Source organism: Betta splendens, chromosome 15 (assembly GCF_900634795.4).
Source record: "Betta splendens chromosome 15, fBetSpl5.4, whole genome shotgun sequence".
Classification (NCBI taxonomy): Eukaryota; Metazoa; Chordata; class Actinopteri; order Anabantiformes; family Osphronemidae; genus Betta; species Betta splendens.
The window spans coordinates 6,718,249-6,742,503 of NC_040895.2; the positions used below are offsets into that span (position 1 = coordinate 6,718,249).

Here is a 24,255-nt window from a genome sequence, read left to right on the forward strand (position 1 = left end):
ACCGCCGCGCGCCTCGGCTGTTTGTCCGCGGCACGCGACCTCGGTGCTCGTGCCGGCGCATTTACAGTAGGCTGCGTTCTCGCATTCATGCGCAGCCGGAGCAAACTAATTAAAACGCGGCCGAGGCGCGTGATATTTGGCGGTTTGTGGCTCCAGTGACTGTACGACAGCTCTTTCAACCCGTCACCGGATTATACCCTTTGTAAAAACAATGTTTGCGTCCGTGTGATTTGCATCATTTCCATTTAGTTTTGTGTCGACTCTGAAAACATAGTTTACACCTGAACTTTCAAAGTCAAAGCATTATATTATTATTATTCCTTCAGGGATTTATAGTCACTGTGTTTAGTCACCTTGTTGTACAACAGTAGTATTTTTAAACTCATAACACATCATCACAATATTACAAAGGGGACTTGTGATATTTGTAGCCTGTAGCTGAATAATCTCCAGAGACAGGACCACAACCTGTTTCCGCTCGTTCCGTCTGAGAGCGAAGGCTCTATTGCGCCATCTATTGGCCACTCGGTGGGAAAGCAGGCGACTGCTCTCACGATCACAAATGACTCCTGACCCATCAACAAAATGTATCACTCTCTCCGGAGGCTCACTTGGCTAAACCCTGAGGCAGGGCCCAGCCCTCTCATCATTATGTGCCTCAAATAAAGAGCCTGCAAAACACATTTGTGTGGAGCCATTTTCCGGGGGTAATAGCTGCCTCTGACAACTGACACGTTTTATTTGGTCAACCTGATAAATTGGCAGTTGTGGGATGCCAAAACACTGACGCTAATAGGGAACATTATGGGCAGCAAACGCTCCCTGGAGGTGTCTTGTCGGTGTTTGGTGACCAAAAAAGATAGCAGGGTATGTTTATTGTGCCTTTGTTCGCAAATGCTATGGAATAATCGGCGAATGTTTCCCCAAGACGTGTGGAGCTGCTGGTAATTTAATCTGGGCTGCAAACAAAGACAGTCTCTGGGCAACCAGTGTTCAGTGCATCATTATGGGCGACATCAGATCCACGCCTGGCCTCGTCCGCCCCGCTGCACGCGCTCCCTGCAGCAGCAGACATGGCCGCTGTTCTGGACCCCCTGAGCCATTCGCCGCAGGGCTGCGCGTCATCAGACGGCTCCAGTCCGGCCGTTGCCGGGCCGACGGGATGGAACCGGGACGTGCCGATTCGTCCCTCTCTCTGCGCGGACACGTCGCCCTGGCTCCTTTACGAAGCGACGTTCCCCTGCTGGATCCCTGCAGCGGGCACCTGAGTGCTGGGGCTGAGGTACACCACGGGGTCAAAGGTCGACCGCCGTTCATAGATTCCCGTCGTGTGGCTTCTGCCCTGTGGGTCTCGCCTGGTTTCAGACAAACGCGGCACAGTGGCCTCTCCAGCTTCTCTGACTGGAGAGACTCCAGGAGCATCTCAAGACTACGTGGTAACAATACTAACAACAATGCTAATTGTATTAGCGTTGTTATTAGCAATTAGCATCGTTCTGTGTAGTAGTCCTAAAAATGAGAACACAAGCTGAATCTATATTAAATCTATTAGTTAATTCAGGTGATAATGAAGAAGGGTGGTTGTTTGTATCTGTGTGAATACTGTGCAATCACGCTGACCTTTCACGGCCTGTTCTCTGTACCTGACGGACGTCTTCATTCAGGATTCACAGGAAGCTGTAGCAGGGCCCAGGTTCAGATCAGTCAGTGTCAGACGCTGTCTGATTCTGGCTCCAGGGCTTCTGCCGGGGCCGTCGCGTGTGCATTGTTAGAGTTCACGCTCCGTCCGTTCTCCGGAGACGTCACTGCTGTTGTGTCATTCTAAGGTTCAAACGATCCTGCTAAAGTTCAACCTGAGTCAGTGGGAACAGCGGCGTTGCACAGCAGCCGCCGTGACAAACACACGGGACCTCAGGTGGGTGGCGTCTCTCCCACTGGAACGCAGCACAAACGAGAATTTATTTACTTATTAGTATTCATGTTCTGCAAGTTAAAATGTAAATGTTGTGTAACTACCTGCACAGTTCTGTTCAGTCTCATTTATTTTTCATTTTTAATTAGCTGAAAAGAAAAGCACTTAATCTTCTGCAGTGCAGACATCACAAACATTTTTGTTATTATTGCATTTTATCAATAGTGGTTTTAATTATTTCACCTATTAAACGTGTAACAGTAATCAGGAAGCATGTGCACTGCTTCGGGTCTCACCTCACACCATAAATGAACACACCAACCCATTAACATGTGGGCAGGTGTTGGCTTTGAGATCGTATTTATGTTTTATTATTTAGGTCTAAGTCAGCGAAGTGAAGGAATCATAATTACTTTGACGTCCGCTGTTGTGGTTCAGCGGGAGCTTTGCAGCGCTCCGTTGTCTGGTGAATAGAGCTTTGATTGATGCCTGTATTTATGCAGTCAGAGGCGTGGGAGGAGACCGGTGAACACAATGCTGCCTGCTGATGCCCTTAAACATCCAGCTGCCTGACTGACTCATGCAGAGAGATTAAGAGAGCACGTTGAAGTACTGTCTTGACTGCTGTCAACCTGACGCAGAGTCAGCTTTGGGGACGATCATTCAATCTGTTGTATTAATAATGATAATTATCACCGCTTGCTTTTAATATAGCGCCCTCTGCAGGTCAAAGGTCGTTAAAACATCATCAGACGGACGTTAAGCAAACACACACCACTCACATGATGTAGAAGCATCAAGGGAAACACGAAAACACGGTGAATGTGACAACGACGAGATTGGAGAAGCCACTGACAATATAATTAAAGTGCAATTGTTGTTTTTAAGGATGGATTCTCTTCTGATCTGAGACTGTGGACAGAGAACTCAGCAGCAGCTCGGCGATTTATATACACGTCTGCAACCCAGAGGTCAGAACCAGCTCTGAGGTCACTGTGATTGAATACTCTGGGTTCGTTTGGGACCAGTGTTGTTGTGTTAATTGTTGCTCTCAGTGAATCAAACGGAGGATCCGTAGCTCAGGTTAAAGCCCCAGGGAGGAATTAATGATCTGTCTGATATACTTAGTGCAAACACATGCTGTAGCTTTGGGGAGTGATTCAATTACAAGCGTTCAGACATCACACAGTTCCTTATTCCTTGGCAGAACCTACGGAGACGTTTGTCTCCAGGCGTTTCCTCCTCGTGTGAAGCCTCCAGAACCAACCTTCTCCAGTTCTGCAGACCCAGTGAGTGAGCGGCCGTCCTCCAGGCGTTACAGCAGCCGACCCCAGCTGTGGCAGGTGACAGGACGCACGGAAGCCTGAACGGCTGGGCTTCATACAACATGGGCTAAAAATTCTGTGTGTGTGTGTGTGTGTTTATAAGTCCATTGGAGCTGAGTGGGACCGACGGCAGCTCCGCTTAAGGAACGATGCTAAGAAACCCGTGTCGTTGTAAGTGCACCTTCCATGTCCTCATCAGCGCAGCAGCAGCAGTTCACTGTGAATGCACACGTCTGGTTTTAAACGGCACCTACTTTCTCCTCACTCTCAGCTGCAGCGCATGTCCACGGTCGGGTCACATCCCCCTGTGCTGGTCAGGACTCTGGTCCAACACGCTGTAAATGTTCAAGCCCGCTCTGAAGCTGAAGCGTTGCCGCGCGTTCGCAGCGGCGCGATCGGCTCCGAGAGCACGGACGACGTGGACGACAGGGACGCAGATTTCCACCCGCTGACCCTGAAGAGGAGCCTCGTGCCCCCGTACACCCTCACGTCACGGTGAGACACACCAGAGCTTCACTAGCCCACTCTTTAGTTCACACTTGTAGTATTTTGAGAACTTTTGAGGCAAGTTCCAGTTTTTGCACCAGCCGGAGCACCATCCCTGGTTACACAGGCAAAGCGGCCTATGCTGACTGATGCTGTCTCCAGCCCTGCATGCACCACTGGGTGAGCAAGCAAATAACTCATTAGCTTGTGTTTATCTTTTCAACCTGTTGCCTTTTTGTAGCCTGACTGCCTTCATCTTTTCGAGCTACACTCCTTTCCCCAATAGGCAGTTGGATTTAGGCTAAAGACATGAGACAACTCCTACCTTCCTCCACTAGAGGGCGATCTAATGCACACAACTGACAGAGTCCTAAATATTCACGCTTCAGGATGAAGATGTGCCTGTGTGTTGTCATTAAAACCATGACTGATAACTATCTATTAAATAATATATTTAGTGCTTTTTGTGCCTATATTGAAATATTTACACTAATTATTAAAACTGTTTGTATATTTACAGTTTATATATAATATATGTAATATATAAGATGTAACATAGATCTGCAAAAAATTAACTTATATCAATATATATTTTAGAAATCAGAATCTTTTGTCCTCAATATTTACCATCATGTAATTAATGTGCATCTAAGACTAAAACCAAGCATTGTTTGAGTTAATCAGATCAAGTGAATATTGTGATAAAGATCTGAAATATGTACATCTTGATTTGCTTTTTTTAACCAATAGCCACATTCTGGCCTAAATCCTTTTACTGAAACACACAGGAGGAAGTATTCAGGTCCAGAGCGATACAAGACTGAAGTAGAAAATCATTTAGTTAGTTACTAGTTCTAGTTCTAGTTCTATTTAGCCAGTTCTTTCTTTTCACCTCTTTTCACACACACCAACACACATCTGAACACATTGTTTATTATATATAAAACAATATTAGAATAATTATGATCTTGTGATAACAAAGAGAAAGGAAAGTCTTGAATGAATTAGATTATAATTATTTAGATTTAGAATATATTTAAATATAAATGAGAAGATAATTCCTGTGTTTAGAGAAAATGTCAGAATGAAATTTCAGTTTTTCTTTTTTTGTCTATAAATGTTTCAGGAAATCCTCAGGTTTTACTTTAACAGTCATCTTAAAATGGGAAACGTCAGTTTGAATGAAAATGTGGAGCGCTGCCACCGATCTCAGCGTGCACAGAGAACATCCCTCCGCTTCGGGAGCGCTGGCTGTCTGTTGAGGAGGTGGAAACCTGTTTCCTAGTTGGGCCCCAGTTGCGCGAACTTTACCGGCTTTTGGAGCATGGCATCTCCAGATGGCTGAATCCAGAGCAGCTCGTGGTAATCGTGGTTTTTCACAACCCAGATCCATTTTCCTGGTGCCCGACTCGCTCACAGATCTGTTTCCTCTGCTGATTAGGCTGGCCTCCCATATTTTTCCCCCAAAACAGAAAAAAGACAAGTGCTTGGATTGATTAACTGTCGGCTGCAACCGTCAGAGCTCCTCAGAACTGTTTCTTGCCAGAGCTCAGTCATAGACACACAAGCGCCTCTGGGTGTGTTCTTTAAGTGTCTGTAGCAGTTTTAAGGGCGAAGCGGGGTCATGGGGCTTGTTAGTAAAAGGATTTCTAGAAGTAATGACGTCCAACACAATGCGTTGTGTTGTGGGCCATGCGGGGACCCGTCCAGAATGGTGACCAGCACCACCTCTTCCTGAGACCCGCACTTCCTGCCTCAAGCACAGACACACAAGGAGACGTTAGACAATGCAGATGAGAAAGTTCTGAAGGCGCCATCTTCCTTTTTATGCCATCCAATCTGTTTATATGAATATGTCTATAATGATGTGATGTCAGTGGCTGATTTGGAGTGAGTTGGAGAATAATGAGATGCCCCATTATCATAATTTCCCTGATTTAGCTGAGTGGTTTTCTAACTGAGCTCTGGCATTGTCCTCGCACACATCCGCTCTCTCACTGACTCACTCACTCTCTCGCTATGAGTTTGTGTGTTTTAGCTCACACACTTTCTGCCCTGAAGGCAAAAAAGGGACAAATCTGAGGAAATATTGAGGAAAGTAATGTTCTGTTGCACCCATGTTCCATATTTAACAGTAGAAACGGTGGCAGGTGTAACAGACAGAGCGTTTGGAGTAAAGTAAAGTGGAGTTACTGCTGTAACACAGCCCTCAGTCAACTATTCAAAGTGCTTGTTTGTGTAGATGTGACTGTGGTGCAGATTGACATTATTAAGTGGCAGCCCGCTATAGTTTTATGTCTGTGGTTTGTGCAGCTTCACGCTTAGACAGGAAATAGGGATGAGCTGGTTTTCCTGTTGCTCTTCATCTATACTTTGTGTAGGTTTACATTCACTAAGGATATGTACTCAAACACACTGCTGGTTCTGTGAGGAGTTCCGGTCGTAGTGCTCCAAAGCAAATCACATGCTGCAAATGTTTTTCTTATTACAGATGAACGTTTTAATGGATAACTATGTAAAGATGAGAGGCTCATGGATTTTACAAGGAATTTTCAAATTTATAGAAGAGAATTCTGTAAATTTCCCCCCTCCCGTCATCAGTTTATGCAAAATTGCACAAAATACTGTGCACATGTTAGAATCATAAAACTACTGTAAACCTTTACGTCCAGCATTAATACATAGAAAACACTCATACCTCATTAATTCTGTGGGTTGTTGGAACCATGGAGGTGTTTGCCATCACAACACTGGACAGTTAACATTCATGTTAATATTACTAATATTGGCTAAAAGGTTTGACATTCCAGTAAGATCTTAATCAACACAGTAACACACAGCTGCCAAATGCAGGAAAAAACAAGCAGCAAACTGAGCTTCATGACCAGAACGCTTGTGATTTCCCCTTAACAATTACAGATTTGTCCTTTCCTCTGCATCACCCTGAATCCAGTGAATCTAGAGGAAGCACTCTTCCTTTTGGCTTCATATCAGCTAACAGCTCTGCCGCTGCCTGCTACTGTGAGCATCAAACACACAGAACGATACAGGACGTCGGATTTAAGACACAACCATTTCTGTTCTTTAAAACCAGAACAGTAAAATCCACCTGCTCACTTTTTGGAGTAGAAAATAATTCACCTTGATCTGCTGTCACTGTATATTTCTATTTACTTATTTATATGTTTACAATATTTATTGTCACTTTAATGATACATAGAAAAACTTTAGAACTGAAAGTTAATATTGACAGTGTGTCATAGGCCCATATCATATTAGAAATAAATTAGAGTTGAAATAATAAATAAAATGTAAACACTGACGTCTCTACTTCCCCAAAACTTAAGTCCAATAAACTTAAACATCCACATTGAAATCACAACAATATTTGCTAGAAACTCCAAAAATCGTCCAGCCTCTGCTCTGAACCTCATCACGTGGTTCCTTTTGGAAACAGGCTCACAAACATCATGGTTGATTGGGCCGCTATCCTGCAGGATCTGTGGATGCCTGCCTGGGCCGGAGATTAATTTCCCTCTCCTCATCTTAATTTTTACTCATCGCCGCTCCATAAAAAGGCTAAATGTCAAGCATGCCTGACTCCTACTAGTGACACGTCTATTCCAGCAGATAATTACCATAAGGAAATTGATGCTTTAGTGTGCAGAGGGGAATTTAATTTACTCTGACATCCTCACAGCATAATGCATTCCTAAAGAAAGAGAGTTTTTCAGTTTGCAATTGACTTTTTAGATAAATTGGACTATTTAATGTGATTATCAGTCTTGAACGTCTTTGACTTATTAAGGTGTTGAAACCAATTAAGGGTTACATGCTGCTCATGCTTCCAAATGTGAAACAGTGAATACTGCTTAAAGATCCATGAAATAAGAACCAGCCGGGGCCCATTGTTCAGCGGCGGACGGCTGCGCTGCCTGATGATGTTTTGAGACCTACCAGGTAATAATTTTAATTACAGCAACATGGCTCGATTCGGGTTGTGGATCAACCTGAAGCAGCAGAGGGTTAAGTTGGACTTGACTCACAGACGCGTGGACGGTTGAAAGCCTGCAAATATAACATGATCTGAAATGCTTCAATCTGCTTTTTCACATGATCAATAATAATTTACACGTTTTGCAGAAGTCACACATTAGAGTAACTATCATGTAACCACCTCAGCTATACATGAATTTTGAATATTGAATATCCTCCGTGTGAACTTCTCTAAAATCGTGACTGACTTGACATCCCTTCGTTCTCTTTAGTAGTTTGAGGCCCCTGAAAGCTGCTGTGTCATTGAACAGGACAGTATCTTTGGGTCCTGGGAGACCCCCGTCACGATCAGACACCTCTGTGCTCGCTGATAGTGATGAGCAACACTCCGCTCCCAGCATTCCCTGCGTGTGGCCTCAGGACCCGGCTCTCCGGCGGCTCCTTCGGACCTTCACGTGTCTGAAACAGCACAGGCCTGACCTTACGGATGAGGCGGCGCGAGGCTTTGGGGAAGTCAGCGAGCGTTGTTGCAATCCATACTATTGCCGTGAAGACACAGCAGGCCGCAGCGCTCCTGCCTAAAGTTCCTCCTTTTGCAACCAACTGCCTGAATGTTGTGCATCTCGGGAGATAAGGGCCAGCCTCCCACGAAAGGTGACTCAGCAATCCAGCGCACGCAGCCTCTCCTGAGATAAGAGAGGTCTGCGAGGCCCGCGGACAGCGGGATCCTGGGAAAAACAGTCACACGCAGACAAAAAGGGAGCATTACTACTGCAGTGTAACCTGCAGAAACCAACAATATGCAGCCAGTAATTATATTCTACATTAATAGTACAAGCTTTAAGTTGAAATGCAGCAATTACAGCAAAGATCCACTCCAGCAGATTCTGTATTCTCAGTATGTGAGACATAATGACAGAACATATCTGAAAATGAGAAGTGAATCATTTTATCCAAACCGAGGTGTGTCTCATTATTTATTAAAAATCCCCATCAATATTAATTCACAATTTATATTTCTTTAAAATAGACAGACAGTATGCGGACGTTCTCCAGCATTAACGGAACAATTTCACAAAGAATGACAGATTGAAATGGTGAAAAATTGGAACGTCTATAATAAACATGTTTAAAGGTTCTATAATGGTGCGCTGCTGCTGCTCCGCTGGGTTCACTCCTCACATGTTATGTTCATACTCGGCGTGATTGATGGCACAAGGAATGCAGGTAGGTCATTATAGCTCATCCACTTATATGTCCTGTAGGCTGCAGACTGCTGGCGGTTGGCTCATTTACATCTGCTGTGGTGCGTCTCAGTTTCAAGACCACTTCAGGTACAGTTTTGAATCCCGCTGACTGACCCCGCAAAACCTCCCAAGCTCATTTGACTGGAAGAGTCCGAAGAAGCTAAAAAACCTCGGGCTCGTTTCTGTTCCCATCCTTTACTGTTCGTTTGTGCAGAAACGCGCGATGCTTTAAGATACAGTATATACAGTTTGCTCAACACCTGCTCGTGGACACCTGCTGATGTGATGGGGTGGCACAGGGGGCGCCTGGCACTTAAGGGACCGTCGCAGGAAAGAAAGAGTAAAGTCAAACGAATGAAACATTAAAGAGAAAAAAAAACTCATTATAAGGGAGAGAAAACAGCTGAGTTAATTTCATGGACTGCTTCAGCGTGCCAGAACAGGTGACAGAGGGGAGCTGTCCAATATGCAAGTGAGGAGAACCCCCCCCCACACACACACACACCACCCACCCCCATCAGCTTCCTCCCTGAGAATGAAATAAATAAACAATGAATGGTCCACTCTCCGCGCGCGCCTCATCCCATCTCATGCATGGCTGCCAGTAATGGTCTACTGGGTGTCAGCTTTTATTGGCGCGGCACAAAGCAAGTGCCAAAGGCTCGGCGGCGCGACTCCCCGCCGCACACTCGGCCCGCGGATAAAAGCGAGCAAAATGCCCCAGTCGAGCTCAGAGACATAGTCATGTTGGGCTGGAACGAGGAAGTGCAGTGGAGAGGGGAGGGACTCCGGGCGCAGCTCCATGGGGCCGCCGCGGCGCTGCGACCTTCCGCACATGGAGCCGGGGAGAGTTGGAAGAACTTCATACTGCAAACTCAAGGAATAGCAGGTAAAGTGACCTCCGGCTTCTGCTGCGCTCCGACGCCGGAGCTCGGGGCGCGTGGCTTCACACGAGAGCGGCCGCTTCTCAGAGTGTTTAGGAGGCATCGACACCTGACGGGAAAAGGCTCCTGTAGTTTCGGTGCAGGTGCGCCGCAGCATCAGATCCCGTTTGGGGCGCGTGTGACTCTCGGCTGGCGCATTACGAGGAACGAATTAAAGACATAAACATATTTTTAAAATACTAAAAATATGTTTATTTCACCGCGTTGTATGTTTCTTCATAGCCTTCGATTTCAGGGAAACTGTGGAATGTTCCCAGTTTCCCATGTGCCTTTTTCTTTGAGGAACATGTGGATAAATCAATTTACAATTTCTTAAATCTGTGTAAAATTATTAATATAATTTCATAGACTATATCCTTATTATTTAAGGTTTTCCTGTGTAATTTTGACTCACTTGATCGTTTTACACTCCTGCTATAGCACCTGTTGCAGACGCGCTCACAGTAAACTTTACATGCTCCTCCGGAATATATCCTTCGCGAAATATTAAAACCCATCGTTATGAGGCGTAAACTTTTAATTTAGGCGCAAACTTGGGGATAAAAATCAAGCCGCATTTTGAGCACGTTGAAGCGCTGCTTGAACAGGAAATACGCAGCGACAAAAGCGCGTCTCTATCTATAAATGAAAAGGGGATCAATCTGGTGGTTTCTCATACCGTTAAGCTTTGTATTCGCCTCGTCGGACCACGGGCTCATAGTAAACGCCTGCGTGGAGGGAAGGGGCAAAAAGACACGCACAAATGTAGGCAGGACTGATGAAAGTTTTCACACTGCTGACACCGAGGTGGAAAAGTTGTTCATCAACGCCCAGAGCAAAAAACCCAACTCGGTTCTCCGTCAAACTGTTGAGGAAATAAAGTGCTTTCTCGTTTGTCACGCGTTGCAAAACCCCAAAAGTTCCTGATAGACGTTGAACCTGTGCTCAAAACGTGCGCGGGCCTTTTTTTTAATTATAGGGAGAATGCTCTTAACGGAGGCGATGAATTCATATTAGTGGTGTTTGTGTGATGTAAAACGGCGAGTTGTCACTTTGTTCACAACTGCGAGAACGCGACTTAATTTTATTTTTATTTTTTATTTCACCTGTTCACCTTTAAGTACAATTATTTATTGGCGTCTGCGGCATTTTAGATTCATTAAGTTGTACTTTTATTTCAATACAAAACATTCCACAAAAACTAAAGTAGTCTTGAAGTAAAGTCTTAAATAGGCTCGTCGTCAGAACTTGCACAAACAGGATCTTTTCGAATAGCGGGGTTGGAAATAGAAGTGGTGAAAGTGCTGCAAATCAGTCTGCAGATACATCAGCGTTCTTGTCAGTAGAAACAGAAGTCGAGGGTGACGAGAGGAGGGGCCGAGGAAGACAGACAGTTATTAAAATGATTGTACTGTCTGAATAGCGGAGTAGTGAAGTGTGTCAGATGCAAATGAAGGAAACTTCTCTTCAACGCACCTTTACTCTCCCCTCACCCCCAGAACACAGTCTCCAACACCATCCGCCCACCGACACCCGCACATTTCATGAATTACTGATGAGGATCTCCGCGAACAAAGGTGACCACGCGCCGGTGTGGGATAATCTCGCCTGCTAATGGCTGATAGGGAGCAGCTTCATCGCTGCTCGTGAAACCTATCGGAGTGCAAATTATTAATTCAAATAAGTGCCTTGTTTCTTTGTTTTGCTGGATGCGTGAGCGGAGAAATTATTAGAATTATGAGTCATGTGGTGCGCGTGGAGTGAGATCAGCATCTGCAGCGGAGCTGGTTCATGTAGTGGTTCAGCGCAGCGCTTCCTGTGCCACGAAATGTGAAGTTTTAATCGGCTTATTAGGTAAAGGAATGATTTTAACACATTCAAACAAGTCTTTGATATTTGTGATTTTTTAAAATAAAGTTTTTGTGAGAAGAGAAAGAAACGTTGTAACCCACATGTTTTTATAATACACCCCAAGTTAATTACGCGAGTGTTTCTGTATGTTTGCGTGTTTGTGTGTACTTTCAGTGCGTTGTGTACTCCTCCACCAGCGTTTGCGCGTCCTCTTGTGGATCCTGACTCTGCTGGTGTGGGCCACAGTATCTGTTAACGGTTTCGTTGTTTCTCATCTCCACCCTGTTCCCTGGTGTCGCTTTTGCACCTCACTATGAATGTGAGCAGACGCCTCGAACCTCCCCCCGTCCAACACACGCACGCACGCACGCATGCACGCACGCACACACGGGAGGAAGACTGAGAATTCTGTCAACCCACAAGCCTCTTCCTGCCTCTCCTCACTTGATGTACTCACACTTTTCCAGTCCCCCTGCGCTCTCTCAAGTCTCTCTTGAAGTCTGTGTGACTTCCATTTGACTGGCTGAAAAATTCCACCTGCCCCCGGTTCCAACACCAACACACACACAAGCAGGACATGAGCAATAAGGCGTAAAATTCCTGTTTGGGTTGAAGTTGATTAAAGCGTGTGGATGAGCAGCTTCTCTCTGTGTCTAAATACGACACAAATCTCCACAAAAAAACAACCATGAGCTTCTTTTTCATAAAGTCATCTCTCCTGCGAGACAGTAAACGCACCACTAGATCACGTCGTGTCTGAACCAAACAGCTACTTCCTGAATATTCGGCGTGCACCTTACTTTCCACGTGCCCACGCAAGTGGGTTGCGGGTGACTGACTGTAGGGACTCTCTTTTTTATTCCTGTCGAAGCCCCCACCCCCACCAACACACTCGAGTTTCCCCTCTGCAGAACCCCCCCCCCCCAGTGCCCCCAGCCTCCCAGCTCCAGATGCTGAAGCGCGGCGTAACTCAGCGCGCTAACACGCAAGCAAATCGTCTGCACCGGTGACCTTTGCCCCCCTTCTCACCCCCCCCCCCCCCCCCCCCCCCCCCCCCCCCCCCCATACTTGCATCCTGGGTGTCTTCAGGCCAACGGGCTCCTGACTCGACTCCGCGTTGCGACACAGCGGGCCCCGGTCGCTTCCCACTATTTGTTCCAAATGTGTGGAGCCATCTGTCAGTAAAACAGGAAGGCGTAGGTTCCCCTTCTCCCTTGGGCTTGTTTCGCTATTTTCGGGAGCTTCACTTCTCCCTGTGTGGCTGCCGGGACTGGGCAGCGGCCCCACCAAGGGCTTCTTGAAGTGGCGGCGCAGGGGCTGAGGCTGTCGGGCCCATCTGCTGCAGGCTTGAGGCCCATCCATTATTAATGGGGCCACGCGCACTGGTGACTCCTCAGATACTCAGCCCTGGCCGGAGGACTGCTTCTGGACTCCACCGCCTCATCTTGCAAGAAAAAAGTGTATAAATAAAGAGACCTTCTCGGTCCGTCGGCCTGCTTTTCTGCCTCGGCGCCGTCCTGTTGGACCTGCTCCTGACTTCTTGCCCTTCTGCCCGCCGCCGTTTGGCTCCTCCGCCGCTGCATCCGCAGCCTCTCGCCGCCGTCCTCCCTCGCTGTCGCTCGCTCTCTTTGTTTCTGGTCGCGGCTCGCGCGCGTCGGGGCTCGGGCCGCGGGCTCAGCGATGCATGCTCAGTAAATTAGAGAGAACACGAGCGCCGATCAGCTGGCGCCGGCGGACGCCCGCATCCCCGCTGACCTGGGGCCAGTTAATTTTCTGCTTAATTTTGCGGCAGTCAGTTTGCATTTTTGGATGATTACGTGGCAGGAAATTAACAATAAATAACAAATGTGGTCTGATGGCCCACTCCCAGCGTGCCTGTGCTACCAGCGGGCCCCGCGCAGCCACTCTCCAACGCTGTCTGTCAGGCTGTAATGAAAACGTCTACAATTCTCTGTAATGTAATGGAGGGACAGTGGTGTTTCTGTGGCTGTGACAAGACCGATCTCACCGAGATCACGACATCCTTTACTCCACTGTAGCTTTTTATAATGTTGTTTCCTCAGCCTGCTGTTGATTAAACTTACACACCGCTCCATCTCTATCTTTTCCCCCCATTAGAGTATTTGCACCGCATGGAGACCGAGGAGGCCCAGGAAATGGCCCAGATGCCAGGTAACACACCGCCCGCTTCACGATTGAGCCGCACGGCGCAGAGAGTACACACAATAGACCCGCAAACACCCGCTTGCATCCGCCGAGAGTAATTACGCGTCTCCCGAACGAGACGCACGGTGGGGTCACATGGTGAGTGATGGGCGTTTGCTGGCGTGTGTCTACCCCCCCCCCCATGCAGGCAGAGACAGCCCCCCTGCCAACGAAGCGTCGGAGGAGGCCGAGGAGCCCATGGCCGTCCCCGAGGACCTGTCAGCCAGCTCCACCCACCAGCAGAACAACAGAGGGGACAAAGGTACGAGAGCACATGTCATTAAACGAGCCCACTGCCAGAAAGCACCTCCGAGACTCACAGCGACCTCAGCAGAGCGCCATGCGTTGAGTGGAGTGTATCCCAGGGAGCGGCAGTGACATCAAACCGAAAGGATCCGCTCCCACAGCGTCGCAGTGCAGCGATTAAACGAGAGTAATGTCAGTATCAAAAGTATAACACGTGTACGAAAAAATGCTTTTCTAACTTAGCCGCATGCACGTGCAGTGGGACATCGGCTGCTCCGAATCCCTTTGGAAAAGTCATTTTAAAGCTGCAAAGAGACACATTGAGGTCATTGGCAGAAAAGGTTAAAAAAAATCCCCTTGATCCATCGCATGTCATTAATAGGCCAAGTCTTAAGGAATAGCTAATGTGGCCTTGATATGAGTTTGTGAACATCGAGCCAGGGAATAACATGGTGAAAGGAAGGATCAGATATGCTGAGGGGCTTCACGCTGGCACAGTCTCCACACATGGATGCTTTAAGTTAATGGAGGGAACATTACAGCATAAATGATCAGATCAGAAACTATGTAAAACTATACACATACTTGTGACCCTTATTCTTTCACTATATAGTAAAAATGTTTTTAACAAAATGGCTGAGAGCTGATCGTTCTGTCAGTGCTTTTTCCACCAATCCAGATAACGGCAAAGATTAGCAGCACAGCACAGTCAAAAATAAAATGAGAGGAAACTGAAATAGGATGTGTAAGAGTTTCCTAAGAAGAACTTGCCATGACAGTTTCAACACTCCTGGAGATAAAGAGTTTATGGAACAGGGCCAATCTCGAGAGAGAGATCAGCGCATCGTCACACCACATAGGTCACGCACCTGCACGCGCGCGCAGACACACACACACACACACACACACACACACACACACACACACACACACACACACACAAAATAAATAAACAAAGTCGATAATTACGTCTTCAGCTTGAACTTTGTAAGTGTGTCTGTTCATTCCCTTTACAGTGTTATCACCATCAGCATGCGTGTACTATAATATATAGTGTCTATATAGGGACAGACAGAAAGCGCCCAAAGTGTGAAAGAAGGGAAGTGCAAGTATCAGCTACATCTATGCATCACTGCTTCTGTGATAAAAGCCAGAACGAGTTATAATTATCGCCCAGGATCATGTGTTGCTCAGTTCTCTGTAGAGAGAACGCCAAAAAGGCAGGGGGACTATATGTGGGACGCGGGACCTCAGAGTATCGAAAGCTTCAAACCTCAAAACCCAGGTTGCTTCCTGTTACAGATAGTTCTTCAGAGCATGGGATTGTCACTGGTGCTGCGTGTGCTCCATGCTGCCATCCACACACGCACGCCTCAAAATAACCTGTAGAACAGACCTGTGCGCCAGCGTGGCCTAGTTCTCCCCCGTTCATTTGAACATCTGCACTAATAATGTCTTAAATAATAATATTACCATTACTTTAACTTAAACTAACTTACGCAGGCATATTTGGTTAAAACCATGAGGCAGCGTGACCTTAGCAACATCCCGGCGATTTCTCTTTCACTTTCGGTGATTCAGACGGCGCCTTCGCCCTTTCAGCGACATGAGACACGAGAAGGAGACTGACTCTGTCTAGTTCCCGAAAACTTAGAAAAAAGAAAACGTGTCGGGCTGTTTTTGGCGTTCCTGCAAGTGGCGTCAGGCGCGCTGCTGGTGCGGCTTAACACATGCGGTTCCACTACCTTGCACACAGAGCTATTTTCAGGCACTGAGAGCTAGTTACTGACTAGTGGTGGCCAGTAACAGGAACTTCCAGCAGGCTCCCTGTGTTTTCACGCTACTAAACCATCACACTTGCTGACTTCCTATCTGCTCTTCCCCTCCTTCGATACTCAGCCTTCCACTACGTCTAGAATTTCATCTAAAGGCTATTTCCAGTTACTTTTCACAGAATTTTTTTTCTAGCATCAGTCTGTGTTAGTCCATTATCTGTAATGGGAGGATTAGCTTTACAGGTTGTGAGCATTTTTATTGCGACCTGTTTTGTTTGTCCACTGTGCGACCTGACACTTGCTTCCCAAAACGAGCAAATCAGGATGTGTGACAGTGACAAACATGATATAAAGTAGAAAGCCTTGTTCCTACTCCCAGTTTAGTCACAACTTCCCCAAATCCATGAGAAGTGGGAAGGCGCCACTGTGCTCATGGTTCACTTCTGCCTGACTTTGCCAGCTGATCACCCGAGACTGTGCTGCTGTAGCCTCCCAGATGCCAGGAACTGAAATACACACAGACAGGTTTAGCCTTTTAGTGCAGAGCTCCGATCATTCGAGTTTTAAAAATCAATGCAAAACTTTAATGCTGTTTAAGCTTAATTCATGGTTATCGATAGTAAGGAGGCACTTCAGCTGCTCATCGAGTTTTGCTTTCGAGCTCTAAGATATGCAAACATCTGCAAACTTCATAGGCTGTGGTGAAAAATTCCCTCCGGCGAAGGCTTTACTGACACTTACATCATCGTCATCCTCACGGCGCGCGCGTCTGACTGAAAACCCTCGGCTGTTCGAGTTTGAAGAAAACGAAGCCTTCGTGAATCACCTGAAATCATTCGAAAGACTGCGGTTAGAAGAAGGTTGGCGAACGAAGTGCAACAGAAACCAGCTTAGAGTAATGTACAGGTGGAGGAGCTCAGCTACGAGAAGCAGATGAGGCTTCAGTCCAAGTCAATGAGCTGGTGATGACGTAAACACACTATAAAATATTACAAACAAATATTAAGTGCATCAGTGCCTATGAATCCAAAACTAAATATAGAGGAATTAATCCTCCTTATGTTTATTAGAGGCAGTGCGTTTGGTTCTGCACCATGATAATATTACGGCCCATTGTGATTTATACACAGTGGAGCATTACTTCCCTTTGCATGCTGTGTGTGTTGATGTTGTCGCTCACCTTCGGCCGTACAGACGAGCACATTGTTTCTCGTGCAAAAGTGAAAGCACAGCATTTGTGTGGAAATCACACTGTGTGACCCTGATCATAAACGCTTCGCACCCGTTTGCTGTGACGTTTGAATTTCACTGCCTTCTTGTTTTTTTTTGTTTTATGGGAAACGCGTCTGTTATTTAGGGGATTTGCGTTCTTTTTGCGGTTCAGGGCAAAAACTAGAATCCTTAAAAAAAAACAATGAAAGCCTTTTTTTCAGTTACAGGCTGTTTTACAATTCCTTTCCCGTGCTTCCCTTTCTGTCACTTCTCCATAATTCTTGGTATTTCAGTTAGACAGGCCCTCTTTCGGTTGCTTCCCCTTTTCCATAGATTCCTATGTTTCATGATTTCCTCTTCTTCCTCTTTGGTTGTACAAACAGAGGTAGAAACATGGGGAAATCAGGCTGCCGCTGTTTCATGCAACCACAGGCCTGCAGCCGTGGGACCTGCAAGATCGGCCAGTTCTCTGAAATGTGTTTTAAACTCCCTGGGAAAAGAGGGACCAGTGGTTGAACACGGAGGGCACTTCTCCTTTCTGGGATCATCACACTGTATGTCACAGATAACAGCAGCGGCGAAGCTGGATGCCTTTAAAAAGCAAAGCCCACCGAGACCCCCGTGAAGGAGTGAGGTGGTGAATGTGTGTGTTTACTGCGCTGCTGCTGCTGCTGCTGCTGCTGCGATCGACTTGCCGTCGTCCCTAGTTTCGCACTGCTTCCTGTGTCTCTGTTTCCTGTTTATCTTGCTGTCGTTTGTTTCACCCAAAGCGCGATGGTGTGAGATAATCTGTGTTTCTTCATCTCATCGCCGGCATTATCCAACTCTAGACGCGCTCTCCGCGCGTTTGACGGCGGCCGAAGCCGCGCGGGGACAGTCGCGAATAGAGGGGGAGGCTGTTGACGACGGTGCAGCATCCTTAACGTGAACGGAAGGAGGTTTGTCCCAACCGGGGCGAGAGGGAATGAACAGAATCACACTGACAAAAGCAAATATGAAAATTATGATGATCATGCAAATATTTGTGTAAAATGACGAAATCACATGATTAATGACGATATTCTATGAATGACAATAACAACGACTTCACATGCACTTGTAGGAACGATGAGCTAGTACTGAAGGCTGTTCTCAGTGTCAGACTGACAAACTGGCCGTCTGTAGTTTAGTTTTGTAGCACAGTGTGTAACTACATGAACCCGCATTCTAAACCGTGGACCCCCCCCCCCCCTTCCCCTTCCTCCCTTGCCCTCTTTTCCAGCCTGTAACATTAAAGTTGAGGCTCGCAGTGATGAGGAGAATGGGCTGGCCTGTGACATGAATGGCGCGGAGGAGGAGGAGGAGGAGTGCGCGGAAGACTTGCGCGTGATTGATGCCTCCGGGGCCAAGGTGAACGGCTCACAGCCGAGCCCCGAAGCCAAGGCCTTCTCCTCGGCCGGCGGTATCCGGCTGCCCAACGGGAAGCTCAAGTGCGATATCTGTGGGATAGTTTGCATTGGCCCCAATGTGTTGATGGTGCACAAGCGAAGCCACACGGGTAAGCCGCCTGCAATACTTCTTGCCCTTCCTTTGCACTCATTCACATGTCAGTATGAGGGGACGGGTGACGTCTGCTGTGGCTCCTCCTTGGGTTCAGGTCAGGTATTCAGACAGTGTTATATGGACCCTAGAGATAAACTTCATGTCCCGTTAAAGGCTCGCGCCCCCCCACCCTCCGATCGTGCGTGAAATAGAGCCGGAGCGGGCGATTAGCGTTCGTTATTGTTCCCGTAAATGGCCGCGAACAACCACGCGACAAGCAACGGCAACGCCGCACATTATTGTGCCGTAAAGTCCCAGAGACGAACTTGGTCCAAAGATGTGCTGCAATCAAACGGACTCCCCATGAAGTGACAATTATCTGGCTATTAAAAGTTTTTCACATTTCAAAATTGATATTCTATTGTAATGAAGCCAAACCAGTGGTGGGGAACATTTCTGAAAAAGGCACTTAACTGTCAAGCTTTAGAAACTAATGAAACTCAAAATGGAAGAAAGGAACACTAGACTAATGTAAATGCAAAAGAAAGTACAATAAAAAATATAATGAAGTGCCTCCTATTTAAATAGAAAATATCTGTGGTGAGTCTTTGCTCCTGAAATGCATTTTTAATGAATTTCCTTTTTTATATATTTTTGCTGCTTCACTGGTGACTCTTATTTTATGGGGGGCCTTTGAAAAAAAAAGCCATATTAAAACGTTCTCACAGAATGCCACAACACTCGGAGAGGATGGATATTGGTTTATTCCAGAGGCGCTGATCAGGAAGACTGGCTCTCAACACAAAGTGTTTCCTTCGCTTTATTCAAATGAGGCTGAATTTGCATTGTGATGCGCCGCTCTTATTTTAGAGACGAAGAAGAGGAAAAAATGAGATTTTCAGATCAAATTGACCCAGGCAATGGTGCATTACGGAGCTGGCAGGCTGAGTCTGAAAGGCTCTTGTTCGATCAGAGCCAGGAGTCGGTGGGGCAGGGGGAGCACGGGGAGCACGGGGGGGGGGGCGGGGTGTCACTCTGCCGTGAAACCCTCCCACAGGCCGCTGGAGCGCCGTCACACGGCTTGTTCTGGCGTTTGGGAAGCTTGTCGAGCGCTGACCCGCACATTCCCGCAGCAGAATAAAAAAAAAAAAGAAGACACGGACTTTATGCAATTACTGTGGAGCGGTCCAGCAGAGAGATTAAGGGAGAGTAGTGCAATCAAGACGCTCTTAGAACATGAACGGCCTGATAGGATACATGGAAAGCACAGAAGTGGGTGCCGGTGGATGCAACCTGCTTTGTGTCGTCCGCGCCGTTACAGTAGTGTGTGTGTGTGTTGTGCTCTTCACCCCAGGAGAGCGTCCCTTCCAGTGCAACCAGTGCGGCGCCTCCTTCACGCAGAAGGGCAACCTGCTGCGTCACATCAAGCTCCACTCGGGGGAGAAGCCCTTCAAGTGTCACCTGTGCAGCTACGCGTGCCGCAGGAGGGACGCCCTCACCGGCCATCTGCGCACCCACTCGGGTGAGTAGCGCGTGCGCGTGCGCGTGCGCCAACTCCGGGAACGGCGCTCCACGTGCTCTGCGGCGCACGCGGGGCTCCGGATTATATAACGGGAAGTTGACGGTGTAGATATGCTGTTGCCTTTTTTTTTTCTGCAAATGCTTTGCAGAAGTGCACGTTTATGAAATTGTTTTGGAACTTACAAAAGCAGCTCTAAATAGTTGGAAAGTAAAAGCATCAGGATAGTGACTCATTCTTTTAGCAAACTCCCATTACACTAAAGTGAAAGCGTCGTATCAGGGATCATAAAAATACACGGCCACACACAAGTTCCCAGCAGTTTTGTCCATTTGACGCTTTATTTCTAATTGTTTGTGTGGGAGAAGTTGAGCGGTTGCATGAATCATTAGATTCAGCTCCGAAAATACCCACGACGTGTGAGACTGTAAAAACCTGATGGGATAAAAAAAACTCCCCACCTGCCACTTTAAGGAATATAAAAGAGTGCTTGTGAAGGTTTTTCACTGGACTTCCCAAGGAGCATGTGTCAATCAAGCAGTGTGGGCGGGGCTATCAGTCAATAATTCCTCCAGGGTTTTGTGCGGGGGTGTGTTTATGTTTTCAGACTCTGTGACTGTCCTGATTTAAAATAACACCATGACATGTGTAATAAATAAAAAAAACCTATAAATTATCATCAGGTATTATCATCATCAATTTTTATGACAATCCTGTCTCATATCTCGTTTGCAGTTGGAAAACCTCATAAGTGTGCCTACTGCGGGAGGAGTTACAAGCAGCGCAGCTCTCTGGAGGAGCACAAGGAGCGGTGTCACAACTACCTCCAGTGCATGGGGCTCCAGACCAGCATCTACACAGGTCGGTGCTCGACGAGACTCGCACGCGCTGCACTTTTGCCCAAATCTGATGACCTACTTTCCCCCGAGCGCAGGACTCGCCACGCGCGCACCACAATTGTACTGTGCTGACAGTGTTGCAGTTAACGGCTCCGACGAATCAGGTCAAATTCACACCATCCCCATTTCAACGCAGGCTCGCGCGAAAGCTCTGCATTCAGAATAAATGGGGAGCTAATTACACGCAGTTGTTCAGTCTGTGCGGAGTACGAGCTCGTGCATGTGTCCATTTATACCTCAGCACGTGCGGGGTGTTGTAAATATCAACCCTGATCTGTGAGCATGAACCGTGCATTTACAGACTCACGTGCTCTGTGAGGGAAAAGGCATCAGGCATGTGTCGCCAGGCAACAGGCCATCCACACTGAACAAGGAAAAGTCCAAAAAATACTTTGACTCTGAAATCTACTTTTCTGTCTTGCTTTCCAGTAGTAAAGGAAGAAAGCAACCAGAATGAGCAGAGGGAAGACTTAAGCCAGACGGGATCTGACAGAGCCTTGGTGCTAGACAGACTAGCTAATAATGTAGCTAAACGTAAGAGCACTATGCCACAGAAGTTTGTGGGTAAGGGCTGCTTTCTTTGTGTAAATATAAGTTTTGCTACTTTTGCTGAGAATTATAAAAAACGGTGTGTGTTGAAGAGTCACCCCGGCTCTGTAGGATGCATGCAGTATGAGGGAAATAAGGCTATGTCGAAAAGTCTGTTATAACATTTAATGTATGAATAATACAAGAATAAAAAAGTTTTCTAGGAAAAGGCATTAAATATTAGGAGACTGATGGAAAGACTTTATATCAGACGAGATGAGAAACCATAAAACCAAATGCAACAATAACTGAGTCAGTTTGAAACGCAGCCAGAAAGGGTGCGGGTTTGACCTGAGGGCGGCTCTCGTGTCTCTGTCTCAGGTGACAAGCGTCTGCAGGACTTGTCCTCCTACGACGGCGGAGCCGGCGAGCTGATCCAGCCCCACGTCATCGACCAGGCCATCAACAGCGCCATCAACTACCTGGGCGCCGAGTCCCTGCGGCCCCTGGTCCAGACCTCCCCGGCCTCGTCCTCCGATGTGGGCATCAACGCCATGTACCCGCTCCACAAGCCCGGCGCCGAGGGCCACGCGGGCCCGGGCCTCGGCCTGTCGGCCAAAGACAGCGCCGCCGAGAACCTGCTGCTGCTCTCCAACTCCAAGTCGGCGTCCAGCGAGAAGGACGGCTCGCCCAGCCACAGCGGCCAGGACTCCACCGACACCGAGAGCAACAACGAGGAGCGGGCGGGCGGCGGCGGCGGCGGCGCCGCGCCGGGCCTCATCTACCTGACCAACCACATCACCTCGGGCGTGAGGAACGGCGTGCTGCCGCTGGTGAAGGAGGAGCAGCAGAGGCAGTACGAGGCCATCCGGGCCAGCATGGAGATGGCCTCCGAGGGCTTCAAGGTGGTGGCGGCGGACGGGGAGCAGGTGAGGGCGTACCGCTGCGAACACTGCCGCGTGCTCTTCCTGGACCACGTCATGTACACCATCCACATGGGCTGCCACGGCTTCAGGGACCCGTTCGAGTGCAACCTCTGCGGGCACCAGAGCCGAGACAGGTACGAGTTCTCCTCTCACATCACACGGGGGGAGCATCGCTACTAAGTCCCCGCACACCCGGAATAAGTACAACACAACGATACACTGGTGATGGCTGAGGGTTGTGTGTTTTTATACAAAGTATGCATGTTTGTTGAACACAGATAAATGTACACGCCTACTAAAAAAATGAAAAGAAACTAAATATTTACTGAAGCAGAGCTACTGTGCCACATACTACATAGGTTTTGAGTCATGTATTTACATTTGCCACCTGTATAAAATGTACAAATGTGACTTTTGTTTTGAAAAAAAAACAGACATATATTTGTGTCTTAGTTTGAAAGTAGAAAATATTTCCATTCCTTCATTTCAAAGTCTCGGCCACTTACTGAGGAGTCGTGAAAAGGTTCTTTTGTGCAGTTGCAACTTTAACATGGATTTTAAATGCAATCAATAAAATCTCAACAATCAGTGTAGATAATCACACATTTACCTTGCATTTGTAGCAACCTACATATTATTTATATCACATATACACTCTGTCTGTTTTTATTTGTATTTATTACAGTGGTTGTTGTTTGTCTATAGAGTAGTTAATAAAAGATGCATCTCTTTTTGTTCAACTGTACTTAATGTATTTGAGGTGAAAACATGACTGCTGCTGCTGTTATCCTGGCCTTTTTGTTTTATACCTGATGGCTAAGATTTGACTCATATAATGGATGTGAGACATTTGAAGGGAGGTTTATGCTTGCAAAATATCAATAAAGAATATTTTATATATGCACGAAGAGAGTATTTTGTGGAAAATGTAGAAATAGTTAAATTCTATTTAGTGTGAATTGTAATAATGTGAATTTTGCTGTATTTGTAAGCATTTTCATCAGATGCGTCTTCTTTTCAGTCGGCTTGGGATGATTCCTGGTGCTAACGATGAGTATCTCTCAGTTGGAAAGCAATTGCATTTCAGTCCTAAAGATTGCATTTCCCTCCTGCACCTCGTGAAAATAATTAAGTTTAGACGTCATTCAAGATGCAGCCCGATCCCGCCTGTCAAACAAAAGCCGAGACAAAGTGAGTGACTGGCGCTTGTGAGTCAAAACACAAAATACAGAGAAGGAAGTTTAACAGTGAGATGGGAATAAACAGCCTCTCAGTGTTAACCAATTACCATGTGTGGAAGCAAAACACAGGCTCGGTTTGACAGCTTAAACATTAACCTTCACTACTTATTATAAATCCCATAATTATCAGCTCACACTGGCTTATTTAATAAGAATAAAAATGATGATAAAAGGTCAACGTCTGTGTTGTCCACACAGACGTTAAATATAACATTAATGGACTCCTTATACTGTAGTATCCACACATACACACACCAGCATGGACCTGAAGACCCCCCCCCCACCCCACTCCCCCACGCGAGAACGGACAGGACCGAGCGCTGGAGCAGAAGGCCGGGGCCGGGGCTCCGTGGGCCAGAGCTGCCTGGAGAGGCCCGGTCGGGACGGCGGGCGCTCGGTGGGGCTGTGCGGCGACAGCCTCGTCCAGATGGCTGCTGTGCGAT

The 24,255-nt window shown here is 47.0% G+C and overlaps 2 protein-coding genes and 2 long non-coding RNA genes across 9 annotated transcripts; 2 read left to right on the forward strand and 2 right to left on the reverse strand.

Annotated features, from left to right (window-relative positions):
* The first annotated feature begins 1,073 nt into the window (after positions 1-1,073).
* On the forward strand, positions 1,074-4,227 carry LOC114841868 (spermatogenesis-associated protein 48). The gene is given in 8 exon segments (XM_041074075.2): positions 1,074-1,092; positions 1,095-1,463; positions 1,827-1,915; positions 3,145-3,255; positions 3,341-3,408; positions 3,509-3,550; positions 3,625-3,732; positions 3,825-4,227. Coding segments are annotated over 8 exon segments (855 nt in total). The 3' UTR covers positions 3,874-4,227.
* Positions 4,228-6,199: 1,972 nt separating this feature from the next.
* LOC129603032 (uncharacterized) lies at positions 6,200-11,372 on the reverse strand. The gene is made up of 2 exons (XR_008692579.1): positions 10,569-11,372; positions 6,200-8,447 (listed from the first exon to the last, which is right to left on the reverse strand). It is a non-coding gene; the product is annotated as an uncharacterized LOC129603032 (long non-coding RNA).
* Positions 9,474-23,475, forward strand: ikzf1 (IKAROS family zinc finger 1 (Ikaros)). Of its 6 annotated transcripts, none has more exons than XM_029175576.3 (8): positions 9,476-9,855; positions 13,859-13,912; positions 14,094-14,207; positions 18,440-18,715; positions 20,054-20,221; positions 20,954-21,079; positions 21,547-21,681; positions 22,027-23,475. In XM_029175576.3, the coding sequence occupies exons 1-8, from the start codon at positions 9,522-9,524 to the stop codon at positions 22,749-22,751; spliced, it is 1,932 nt and encodes a 643-aa protein (XP_029031409.2). In that variant the 5' UTR covers positions 9,476-9,521; the 3' UTR covers positions 22,752-23,475. The 6 variants fall into 6 exon arrangements, with proteins under 6 accessions (XP_029031415.2, XP_029031409.2, XP_029031410.2 ...); XM_029175577.3 differs by having other exon boundaries at positions 21,550-21,681; XM_029175579.3 differs by lacking the exon at positions 21,547-21,681 and having other exon boundaries at positions 9,478-9,855.
* Positions 16,292-17,275, reverse strand: LOC114870659 (uncharacterized). Its single transcript, XR_003788407.3, has 3 exons — positions 17,147-17,275; positions 16,708-16,792; positions 16,292-16,472 (listed from the first exon to the last, which is right to left on the reverse strand). It is a non-coding gene; the product is annotated as an uncharacterized LOC114870659 (long non-coding RNA).
* Positions 23,476-24,255: the final 780 nt, after the last annotated feature.

Bases quoted from the DNA above. Each gene is read 5' to 3' on its own strand.
- ikzf1 (XM_029175576.3), top strand. From the start codon at position 9,522: ATGGTCCACTCTCCGCGCGCGCCTCATCCCATCTCATGCATGGCTGCC. The intron at 20,222-20,953 runs GTGAGTAGCGCG...TCTCGTTTGCAG, and splicing joins CCATCTGCGCACCCACTCGG to TTGGAAAACCTCATAAGTGT. The intron at 21,080-21,546 runs GTCGGTGCTCGA...CTTGCTTTCCAG, and splicing joins CCAGACCAGCATCTACACAG to TAGTAAAGGAAGAAAGCAAC.